The following is a 12,630-nucleotide window of genomic DNA, read 5'->3' on the forward strand; positions in this document are numbered from 1 at the left end:
TGTATTTTCCTTTCCATCCTTGATTACAGATATCTTAAATGAAGCTTACAGTATACTAGAATTATTACCCAACACAAATGGTGCTCTGAATATACAGAGGATATGTACCTCAACTTGTTTTCTCTTAGGTAAGTAAAGTCTGCTTATTGCTTTCTTCAGTCAATAATTAGTTTCAGTATACAATGTAACATCAGTTACGTGACATAACATAACATCAGAGAAAGCTGATTTATGTACAGAAAAAGAGAATATTTTAAAGCAGTACAAAGAATTTCATGTAGACTTCAGTAATATAATCTCCATATAACATCCTGATGAGCTATATTCCATAACAATAAAGTATATATGAAAGCTTTCAGGCAGTTGCTAGAGGATTAACTTTACTTTGCACTTTTGATACTCCTGTGCCCTAATAGATCATTTACAAACAGAACTCAGAGACCTAACTTAGGTAATTAAATAAAAATATTTTAAAATATATAAATCACTAAAGACATCTAAGGCTGTTATCAACTATGGCTCCAGGCCTTCCACAGAGTAAATTACATCATCTTCAACAATGAAGAGGGAGTTCACTCACTAAGATCTGTAGTGCAGTTAAACAGATACAGTGAACTACCACAGTGATGAAATCCGTAAGAAATTATAAACACACAAGACTTCTAAGAACTTTCATGTCCCCAATGAGCAAAGTTTTCTGTAGCATCAAAGCTATTTGTTCCAGTCTTACTTTGTTTCATCAAAGTAAATTAATAGCTTCTTGTTTTCTAGTTAGCTGAGCCATAAGGCACTTGATTTTATTTTTCTCTGAGAACTCTGCTATTAGAGGCAACACTTAGACTACAGTCTATTTTACACAGCAATCTCTTCTTCATGTTGTAAACCAGGCTGCAGAACTGAGTGGAGAATATTAAGGAAATGTTTTAGGAATCAGGGAAGAACAGAGAAGGGGAAATGTGCCTTATACATTGTATTTAAAGGGTGAGACTATGGGCAGGTGTTTCACAACACCACAGGCTGAAGATGGCATTTACTATAGGATCAGCTAGTGCTCTCGTACAGCAAGATTTTTGGGCCGTGACATTGCTCTGTGTTGGGGTATGCATATGCAGGTGTGCATGGGGATGACTGCAATGATAAAGGCTTCACAAAAACAGTCCACAGAGAACCGTTTAGTCTGGGCAATTCAAAATAATTCATACTTACCCAGACAGTTTTATTTCCTTCAAGGATTCCCTCCTCAATTACTATTAACCATGGTAGGCTACACAAATATTTCAGAAGATACTAATTAAATTGTAAAAAGTAAATGCAAAATAAGGGTACTTTGAGCTGTCAATTGTTACAAGAAGAGTAGTAACAGACCAAGCAAAGTTGATGGGCATTTTGTCATTGATCACACAGTGCCATGATTTCACGCAGTACTGCAATTAAGGAGTAGGAATGATCTACCCTAACAGTCTAAAACTAAGACTGATAAACTACTGCTTGTCAGCTTAAATTCTTATTAGTCAGTGGAAAGAAACACTTCTGGAAATCAGTTCTCCTCACCTAGCCAGGTTAGGAAGAGTTGAAATGATGTAAGCATTTCCTATTTCTCTCTATTGACCAAAAGAAAAGGTCTGGATGATTAGCTCAGGCTTAGCTATCTAAAGTTAGTAGAGGTAGATCTCACCTTCACAATGCTTAGGGTTTTTTTTTTTGGAAACTTCCCACATTCACAGAATCATTGTTTAATGAGGAACAGTGCCTCTCCTGTCTACTGGAAAAGAGGTAACACTGACAACATTAGAGTCATAAAAATCCACTGTTTCATAAAAGTTCCTTCAATGTAGACACTTTGCCAGGAAACTATAAAATCATTTTCTTTTCTTTTCTCTCCCCCCCCCCCCCCCCAATCTATTTCATTTTACAACCAAGAAAAAGAGAGACAAACTAAGGAAAGAGGAAACATTTTCTGATAGATCTGCATTACTAATTGCAAGTAAGCAGACTACATCTTGTTGTATGCTACATGTTAAATACCACATCAGCCAAAGTATTTGGAGCATTTAGATTCAAAATATCTGCATTTTGCAAGTCAATCAAGTTTTCAGAAGCTAAACCTGTCTTGCCGTTAGAAAAATCCAAAACCAGAGTTCATGAGCTGTAAAGACTTTGCCAGGCACCAAGGAAGCAAAATTATAAAATATACCTGTGTAATACAGTGGATGTGTTGTGGACTAACAGTATAGGACCTGACACTGAGTGTGATTTCCTTGCCAGTTTAAGTTAACTTCTCTTTTAGGTGTTCACTAACAGTATATAACTTAACTTAGTTATATAGTTAACTTAGTTAACTGTTAAAACAGTTTTCTTCTGTGGAGGCAATGTTGAAATTACACATTTTTACATTACTGCTCTTTATTTCTGCATAATATGTTTTCCTCAGTCTTATGATGAGCCACATACAATGTTAAGGTAAGCTATTGTAGTCAAAAGCAATGTTAGAAATCTCACTTCAGAACCTTTATCTAAGTTTGGAACTGGTGAATAACAAACCCTTTTTTTCAATACAGGTCCTGTCAGGTATAACATATTAAGCATACTTCATAATAGAAATCTAGCTACAGTATTTTCTCAATACAGAACAAAACCAATACTAATATTTTTGAATAAGTGATAAAGTTTCATATACATTTCCATTCAGATGATTTGCAGACATTTATTTATTTAACAGTCTGTCACTGGAAAAAAAATACTCTGAGGCTCTACATAACTCACATGTGAAATGAAACAAAATGTGAAACCTAGTCCTCACACTGTTAAATTAGTTGTTTTAAAAGCTTCTGCATTACTGCAGTTTTTCTGCTTGGAATTCACATTCTTGCATCTCCATTTGAATGGGCAAAACCAGATCTGATGATGACCACTGTCATTTAGCTTTGTTAGTTGTTCCAGTCAAAATGCACTGAAAATCTGCCCCTTCATCTCCAAACTAACATAGTTCCACTGGCTTCATTGCTGACTTACATCAAATCAATATCCATCCTTTTTGGTTTTGTGTCATGGTCAATAAAAACATTCCAGAAGTTGAAGAGCTGACTTACCATTTTCTTCCAAGTACATCAGAAGGATGCTGCTAGATTCAGTCCCTTCTATGGCATAATCAAGTGCAATGTTGCCATTAACATCTTGCAGCAGCACGTTTGCTCCAGCCTAGAGACAAGAATTAAAAACATTTTAGGATTTTATAGTGAAATCTCAAAATACTACTGGGGTTCTTACACATTCCCATTCAGAAACAAAGCTGGAATTCTTAGACAGCAGGCTGATTATAACCTGAAACAAAACATAACACACCAAAAAAGCAAATACAAAATAAAGGACTCTTGAATGTCAAAAAGGGCTGGCTTTTTTTGGAACAGCTGACACTGCTGCCACCCTAGCTGTCCAGCCTGCCTTTACTGCACAGATGTCTGAACTGCTCACCAGTGAATTTTGGAACCACCACTATTTGCAGCACAGCATTTTAAAGTAAAGTAAGCTGTCACCAATTTCGGTCTGCCTTAAAACACTACACAGTAAACAGCAGCGGTTCAAAAGCTGACTGACAAGCAGCACAGACACCGATGCAGTAAGGATGGGTAGACAGCTGGTACGGGTAACCTTGTCAGCCAGCCCAACCTCTTATGGCCTCATCCATCAATCCAACCTCGAAGAGAACCATCCCTTGCTAAATAAAATTGCCATTTGTCACCAACTGGAGACAATGAAAGTGAGCCTGATGATTTCAACTGTAGTCCCTAAAGGAGCCAACCTGACATTTCTATGAGTTTCGTTCAAAATTCAAAATAAAGGACAGATAACTAAAAGGAGCCATTACGAAGGGGAGGAGGAGGATGGGTATAGATTAATAAGAAACTTGAAAAGAAACCACCAGCACAATAAGAAAACTTGTATTTTCTATATTAAATATTGTTAATGTAAGAATGTGCACTATGAAGGGCATTTTTTTTTTTAATAAGAAAGCTCTCATCCTTGAAAATATAAATGTCTAGAGGACATAAAAGTTTACATTACAGTGAAATGTCATGCATTTTCTTTAAGAGGCCATAACTTTAATTCATTTCAAGTGTTCTCTCTATGGCTTTTAACTGCAAGGAATTATGAAATAAGAGTGACCTCTGGTAAATTTAATTACTTTTCTTACCAGCTTGTATGATAAAAAGTTTGACTAATAAAAATAAGGGGTACCAACGACAGCCTTTCTTAAAACCACAGCAGCAGAGGTCAACTGTAATAAGGAATTATTAATAGAAGGTATGACTGCTTCTTTCAGGAGCTTACTCTGTAAGTACTGTATCAAAGTAAAACTCGTAATGGGCTCAGCTTCTGGCTCAGAGTGAACTATGACATGAAAACCAAGCAAATCCATGTGGGTTTCATGTCATCAAACTTAAGGTGTTGAAGCTGGACTGCTAGTCGGAGGTGATCTCCTGCGTTCCCATTGTAGTGACAAGGGGACAGACAGGCATCAAAGAATGACTCACCTCAGCTATCTCAAACACCTCAGATATCCTGCTAGACCATGTCCTACACAGTAAAATAATCTATCCTGCTACAAAGTATGCTGCTTTCTTTTAGTTCCTGTCTTGCTGCACGGACTGTAAGGGGAATCTAGACAGCAAATTTAGATTAGATGCATATCTTTTATATTGCTAAACAAGATTAGATGAGAGAAGTTGATTATCATGCTTAGTGAAAAGGAGTGGAAGAAAGCTTATAATGAAAGAGACTTAAAAGGTATAAAATATTATATTCATTATATATGAATATAATATGAAAATAAATTTCTGCTTGCCTGTCCTGCCAGACAAAATTAAAATGATGATCAAAAATCAAACAAAGGATGGATTTGAAGATCATAATATCCTTGCAGGATGGTTTAACAACTATTTATTGCACTTGTTCCACTACTAGGAATCATGGTTTTTGTTTGCTTTGCTTTCTGCTCACTGACCCATGAGAGTTTGCTGGTGATGGTAGAGTCAAGGAAGTAACACGTTTTTCTATCCAGTTGACTTGTATAGGATAAAAAAGCACAAAGTCTTGAAGGTACCTGTCCTGCCCTGCATGTAAATAATCTCCAGGCAATGTCAGAAGAAGGTCAGGAGGATAATAATAAAACAAACCTACATACATTTTCTTCCTTGTTAAGAAATCAAAAGACCTTTGACATATTAAATTCAGGAAAAGTAGGGTAATTAACTTGGCCAGCAGCACACTTTTCGTTGCTCTCTAAGATGTAATGTCATTGAAAGAAAGATATAACATAGAATTACTGAGCTCCAAGTAATTTTTATTGGGTAGTTCTATATAATTCATTTCTTAAGGAATGTTCGCAATGCTCCCAAACGGAAGGTCGACTTTGGTGAAAGCTGTGGCAGCAGAGGTAGGACAAGGTCTCAGAATTCAGGTAAAGAAGCAATTCTGGAAAATGTTGCACATTTAAAAGTAGTATCTTGCTTCAAAAAGAAATATTTTGTGGGTTTTAATAATAAGTATTTTTAATATGGCGTATCATCCCTGCCTCCCGGGTTTGTATCATCTGTGAACTTACTGAGGATGTGCTCTGTCTCACTGTCCAGGTCATTAATGAGGACCTTGAACAGGGCTGGACCCACTGTTAACCCATGGGCTACCTCATTAGCGAACAGCCTCCAGCTGGACTTTGTGCTGCTGATCACAACCCTCCGGGCCTGGCCACTCAGCCAGTTTTCAATCCACCTCACTGCCTACTTACCTAACCCACACTCTGTCTGTGAGGGTGCCATGGGACACAGTATCAAAAGTCTTACTAAAACAGAGGTAAATGACATCCACTACTCACTCCTCACCCACCAAGATAGCCACCACATTGGAGAAAACTGTTTGACTCATCTGACTTCAGCATATCTAATTTTAAGAACTGTACCAAATGTTTTGAGAATAGCTACAAATACTGTGATTTATAAAGTCTGTCGCTGGCTATAAAAAGTTTCATGTTGGGGAATTTTACTTCATTTATTGGCTAACTAACAAACTTTTAATTACTGATTCTGCTCCCCAAAAATAGCAATAGGCAAACAAACACTTAGAGAACTACACTTGGACTCCTCGCCAGACACCGCTCCTCCCCTTCCCGTTTCCAATCCCCTTGCTGCCAGCACGCTACGCCTGCAGCGGGCAGTGCGGTAAATTGGAGTCAGCACACTGTGGTTCCTCTTCTTTGGTGGCTCCTTGTTTCTTCCTCCACTGCTCTGGCATGGACTCCTTCACCGGCCACAGTCCTGCCAGAGACATAACTCCCCCCAAGTCCTCTGCTCAGTCCTCACTTCGGGCAGTTCTTTCACTCCAGCCCTGCTTGCAGACCCCCGCTGCCGGCATCACGTGGGTTTTGCCCAGTACCAAACTCCAGTGTACTTTAGAAAGAAAGTCATTCTAGGTATAGAAAGGTGGGAAATTCTACTGTATTTCCCTTCTTTAATGTACTGCACGATATCCTGCCAAAAAGATGCCTGACAGGTTGTCAGTATGATGCGAACTGTACGCACAAATATTTTCAAGTGCTCCTAGTACGGACATTTCTTCCTGTTCATTCAGACTACATGTTTGCCCACAATACATTGGAAATTACTCGCTGCTAAATGTGACACAGACTTTTCAGTTGCTCAGGATTTCTTTTATTCCCAGGCACCTCTCAGTTAGTTATTGCCAGTCCTGAAAGCTAATTTGAAATCTTATTTTCTAATTATAATGCAATCTTCCCATTTAGCTACTTGAATACATAAAGACAAGATGGCAATCCCACAGGTGGCAGAAGACATGGCAGAAGCTCACACAGGTAACTGGTAAGAGTCAAAGCAGAATAAATGAAAGAGAGAAGCAAACTAAACAGCAGAAAAGCAGCAGGCTCAAGTAAAAGTACAGACAGAGCATGACAAAGATGTGGAACATTTTGCAGGTAGCAAATGTCACAAAAACTGTACCTTTAGTTCAAATTCAGACAGCCAAAATTGTGCTAAATTTTTAGAATTAGAGATGCAGATGGAATTCAGATTATCTGAATACAGTCCTACTTTGTTCTTAGGTTTCTGTTCATAGCTCTTGAAGAAAATATGAGGACAACTGTCCCAAGGCTGCTGATATTAGTTTCCAAATTTATATGCATACCTTGTTTATATTCAAAATGCAATTCTGTATTTATTCCATTTCAGTTCAAATGTTTTATCCACCCACTTGAATTCTGCATGCAGTGCTCAGCGTACGTGAAAAGTTACTGGCTTACCCATTCTCACCAAATCCTCATTCTCAAGTCATTTCTCAATAAAAAGATACATGTATTGCAAAATTTTATTAAATATATCCCATAAATACAAAAATATTTTTGAGAAAAATATTTGTCTGCAATGATAAATTGCTTTTGTTTTAGAAAGGCTGCAGAAGAAATATTGTTAAATATATTATTGAAAAATGTTCCCAAAGACACCTAGTTCAATACACAGAATGCAAAATGCAACTGAAGTGCATGTTTTGCTATGTAGAACAACATCCATATGTAGAGAGAGCATATGAGAGTGAACTCTGGTGGTCAGTAATAACTGAGTAGACAGAGCCAGATTTGCACACTATCCCCATATGACTAGAAATCAGAGCCTGCTGCCAAAGAGAAAATACCTTTGGCTAGTAAAAGGAGGTAAGATTTCCCTTCTGGTTCCAGAAATGATGATTGAAAAGACTTCACTTTATCTTAGGATCACTTTACTATGCATTTTCTAATCCTGTTTTAATTTCTGCCTATTTACTTATTTGAAGAATCTCTTAACATGTTTGCATTTAAGACAAACTGAGTAGAATAGCTTAAATCCACATACATGCAAAACTGGTGACCCTAAAGATTAGGTACTGAGCTCAGGAGCAATATGGCATGAGGTAGGTTGGGTGTGAACAGTTTCACATTAGCAATCCACGTGCACACCCCATTTTTTTTTGCCAACATGAAGTAGTTTGAGATTACTTCCCATTCAGTGGAAGAGAGATTAACAACTCCAAACTCACTGTAGAGTACATCATACAACGTACATTGCCACTATAACTTATCCCATGAGCACATCTTCGTATAGCTAAACTTCCAGCTAATTTAGGATAGTACAGGGAAGAGCAACACTTTGCACACCAGGACACAGTAGGAATTGAACTCTTCCTTCCCAAATAATATTCCAGAAGGTGGGGAAAGAGCCAAATAGCTTCTGAAGTCCAAGCACTATTGGAAGTTTTGATTTGCAAGAACTTACAAAAAATAGTAACTTCATCACATAATCTCATGTGAACGAACTGTGAGCATAGCCAGAGTACTCTACAGGGCTCTGTCGCTACACAAGCTACCCCTTGCCACTTGACCCAAGTGCAAAAGAATAAATGCAGTCACAAACTCATCGTACTATGTTGCTGTAGCTATATCCCAGTGAATCAATGTCCAAACTCGCCCTAGTAAAATAAGAGCTGAGTTTAGTCCATACTCTACATTTGGGAAGCCTAATTAGTGATAGTGTGAACCCACAAGCAAACAAATTTTTTTTCATTTTCTCCATCAATCTCTCATTTTTTTTTAAGAATTAGTTGAAATCTAAAAATCTATCATGCACAAGGGCAAACCTTTAAATACTTGATTTTTTAAAAAGTCTTAAAACTTCCTTCTTCTGTGCAACAGATAAAGGTTTATCAGTGCTATTTACTAGCTGGATAATAATCCTTGCTACTCTTTCTTATTCCTAGTGTTTCTTACACATTTTATCTCATGATTCCCAAATGAGAAATATCTCTACCTACCATTACTCGAAAAAGAACAAGGACCCAGGAATTTCCATTCTGAGGAATGTGTCCTTCTTTACAGATTGAAAAATATTTCTTTCCTTCTGTCTCTCTGAATTCCACAATATTTTGTGTATCAGCAGCCTAACTTCAAATGTACCAAAATTTACATAGTATTTCTTTCCTCTTTGTGAATCACTATTTCCAAAAGGGAAAGGTTAGCATTTTTTCAGTAACAGCTTGGACAATTCACTTTTTCTTCTTTTTTTTTTAAATATAACCACATGATTTACAAACTGTTCCTTTTTATAACATGACGTTAATCATGTAAGTAGACCAAGACCAAATGTAGTTCTTCACAAAACATTTGTGGCGTTTCACTTTTTGTTACATGAGTAGTTAAGTTTTTCCCCATTTATTGACCTACTTCACATTAATTCTGTTAAAAGGTTTTGCTCATTGAAGGATGGCCAAAGTTTACACACACAGACACACGCATGCTCTTATGTATACTGTGGTTACTGCGCAAATGGTACATCCTTCCAAAAGCCCTTAGTATACTATCAGTTAAAAACAAAGCAACAGTAATCAGGATATAATGCTCTATTTGCTTTCGAGCAAGGAAACACATAGGAAATCACACATGCTCATGGGCCCTGTGATGCTATGTGATCTTGCTCTCTGACCTCAAAGGTTTGCATAAATTTCCATTCAAAATACCAAATCCCAGAAATATAGGTGGCTCCTCTTTTTGTGACTGCTATTGAGCTTGTTTGACTCTCATCCATTAACAAAGTGAAAGGGAAAAAGTTGCCCTACAGAGTACCATGTTTTAAGTCATTAGCACTCGATCTCACTTTTCACAAATTCATGGAGCTAAGCATAACAGGAACCGTTCTCAAGGCAGGGCTTAAAAAAAGTCAGACTTCTGCACATTAGCAAACCACAAACAATGAAATAAAAGATTAAATGAGATTGAGCAGCTGCTCTCAGTTCAAAAGCATGTTTTCCTTCCAACTCATTTCAACAACAGATTTTCTGAAGGCAGGAAATTATTTCACAGAAATAACAATTTAGTTACTAGAAAAGCTGGGGGAAAAAAAAAAAAAACAAATGAGGTTTTTAGTGATTACAATTATAGATCCTCCATTGACAGTTCCCTTAGCTGTTCCTATCATAACCCAGGTTTACCTGCTTACTAAGAAGCAAACTGACACACACAAGCTGAGTTACTACTTTTGTTTTCTCTTTTTGGGTATGCAACAATCTAGAAACTATTTTACTAAATCTAGATATTGTCTCTCAGAATACTGATTGAAGTCTTAATACTTTCATTTTAACTTTTTTAACAGAATTCTTTAAGGATGCCCCTTCCCCATGACACTGCAGATTCTTAAGATATTTGGGATATAGTTAATTGGTTTCTATCAACTCCAGAGCAAAGCAAGGATTCCTGTTCCAGAACAAAAGGTCAAAAGAAGCTCATGAAAAAGCCAGGTATCCCTTGAGCAGCTTCAGGACTAGGAGCCTACCACGCAGCTTATCTATTTCTAAATTTTTACTTTTATTCCTCCTCCCCTTGGGCTTGACAGAGAACAGAAGAGGGATCACAAATGTTTATAAACCATCTATAAAGATATGTAAGTTCCATTATAGTCCATGGCACACCGTACAATCACCTCCAAGCTGCTCTAGCTTCTGTTTTGGCTTTAGTGACCCTTAATGTAGCCTGCCAAAAGAAAAGAAAAAAAAAGACAACATACTCCCTTTACTGAAGACAGGAGTGGGACTGATAGAAAACCATTCCCCAGGTAGGGATATCTGCTATACAGCTAAGCCTAGCAGCCTCTTTTCTTTTATATACTTCAAAGGAAAACAAATAATTTAAAATTTCAGCTGTACAAAAGCAACATTTCACAAGCCCGTTCTTCATCCCTTTTAGGGCAGTTTCCATCACTGCAGCCTGAGGGGACACACCGGGTCTTTGATTAAATGGGAATTTCAGTAAGTCAAGCCTGATGACTTGAGGTTCAAAGTACTGTGTTTTATAAATAATAATCTATAACTTTTCTCAGGCAGTTAAGTTACTTGCAGGTAGTTACATTCCAAACCCAAACACCACCACCCCTAATGGTAATGGATACCAGACCTAGGCATAACTTTTCCAAAATAATAAGAATTTACTGAGGAAAACCTATTTATTGAAACCTGAACTTTTAAAAGTATTGAAGAAATGCAAACAGCAGTCTCATCGTGTAAGAATTTCCAAACTGAAAATATTTTCTGCCTTGCTTTCCAGAGTGTCTCTTAGCAAAATAATCCGAAAAAGAACTCTAACTCCATACAGCAATTCAGAAGTAAAATCTGTGGATCACAAATCAAAATAAGAACTGAAAAGATCTAACTGCATCCATCATGCTTGCAATTTGATACACCAACAAATGTTCTGTGCATGCCTTACATGGGCTTGTGTAGCTACAGAGAACATTACGGGAACAAATCCTCCTGCTCAGTTGATTTCCTCCATAGTAGGGCATCATGTGAAGGCATTTTCAAGAAAACAAATTCTCCCTTCATACAAATGGAAAAACCTCTCACTTCCTTTTAAATGGACTTGCAGAGAGCACAGCTTTGTAAACGGGGTGGCCCAGTGCACTAGCTGCAGGACTCTTCCATAACCCTGAGTCAGTGGTTACCTGCAGCTCATTTCAAGCAGGAGTTCCCACCTCTCACAGAGGAAAGATACTGTTGATCAGCTGTCTGCAATCTTTGTTCTATTTCAGGGCTTTAAACTCTGTAAAAGTTGCTACTGTCTATAAACTTGTGCCTGTCACGTTACCAAAATTATTCTTTCACGAGAAGCAGGAACTGTCTGCCATCTGGATGAGCTTAACTTGTGATATAAGTAAAGGTTTGAATTCATTTTCAACATGCCTGATCCCACATCACAAAAACACAAACACGAAGCTCAATCCCTTATGGCTGTGACAGCGCAGCCTACAGAACCAAAGCTGAATTCAGAGCCTTGTCAGTGCCCTCCGGGCACATAAAATAAACTGAAGAGGAGAGATTGCATATCACCAAAAAGACACTTTAAAGGAGATCAGGAGATAACTCAGTGCCAAAAATTTTATGCCAATAGACTTACATAATTGCTAAAACATATGCATTTGTATTAATATAAATTTACGCTATGCCATTACTACTTATTTTTTTCCCTCATAGCTACATGCTAGACGAGTCAGAGAAGTTGGAAATTCACTCATCCTTGCGTAAGTAAAGTATTTCAGCTGCTGTGTGGATACAAGTTCTTTAATTCAAGGCACTTCTGGGTTCCATGTTGCAAAAACGGGCATCAAAATCTGAATGTGCAACTTAACTCTTGGTCAAAACAGACTTTTTTGTTATAATCTAGAAATTAGGATTTATGGCTGCATGCCAATGTGCATAAAGAATATTACAGTGTTTCAAAAATCCCAGACATCTTAACCTCTGTGACACATTGGTTAAGAAAGGATAAAAAAATGTGCCAATACAGTGGCTGTGTATAAAAAGCATCATGCAGATGTACATATGTAAGATCACCAATGCCTACAGAAATACCCAATTGTATTTGAAAACATACTTCTTGAATTACTTCACACAAATAATAAAAATATTATTTTAACATCATCAAAGTTCCACAACCATTTTGATAATCATTTAATTAATGAATAAGGCATTTTTTCCTTAAACTAATCGAATGTAGGCAATGTCAGTTCACAGAAATTATTTTCAGTGGAGTTAAGAAAGAAAAAA

The 12,630-nt window shown here is 37.3% G+C and overlaps 1 protein-coding gene across 3 annotated transcripts in view; it reads right to left on the bottom strand.

Annotated features, from left to right (window-relative positions):
* The window catches only part of MYO16 (myosin XVI), a 405,915-nt gene that overhangs the window by 236,210 nt on the left and 157,075 nt on the right, over positions 1-12,630 (bottom strand). For all 3 annotated transcript variants that reach the window (XM_054807394.1, XM_054807387.1, XM_054807380.1), the window contains one exon: positions 3,090-3,198. In XM_054807394.1, coding sequence (XP_054663369.1) covers positions 3,090-3,198 — 109 coding nt within the window. The remainder of the gene's footprint in view (positions 1-3,089; positions 3,199-12,630) is intronic.

The sequence above is a fragment of the Grus americana genome, chromosome 1, assembly GCF_028858705.1.
Source record: "Grus americana isolate bGruAme1 chromosome 1, bGruAme1.mat, whole genome shotgun sequence".
Taxonomy (NCBI): domain Eukaryota; kingdom Metazoa; phylum Chordata; class Aves; order Gruiformes; family Gruidae; genus Grus; species Grus americana.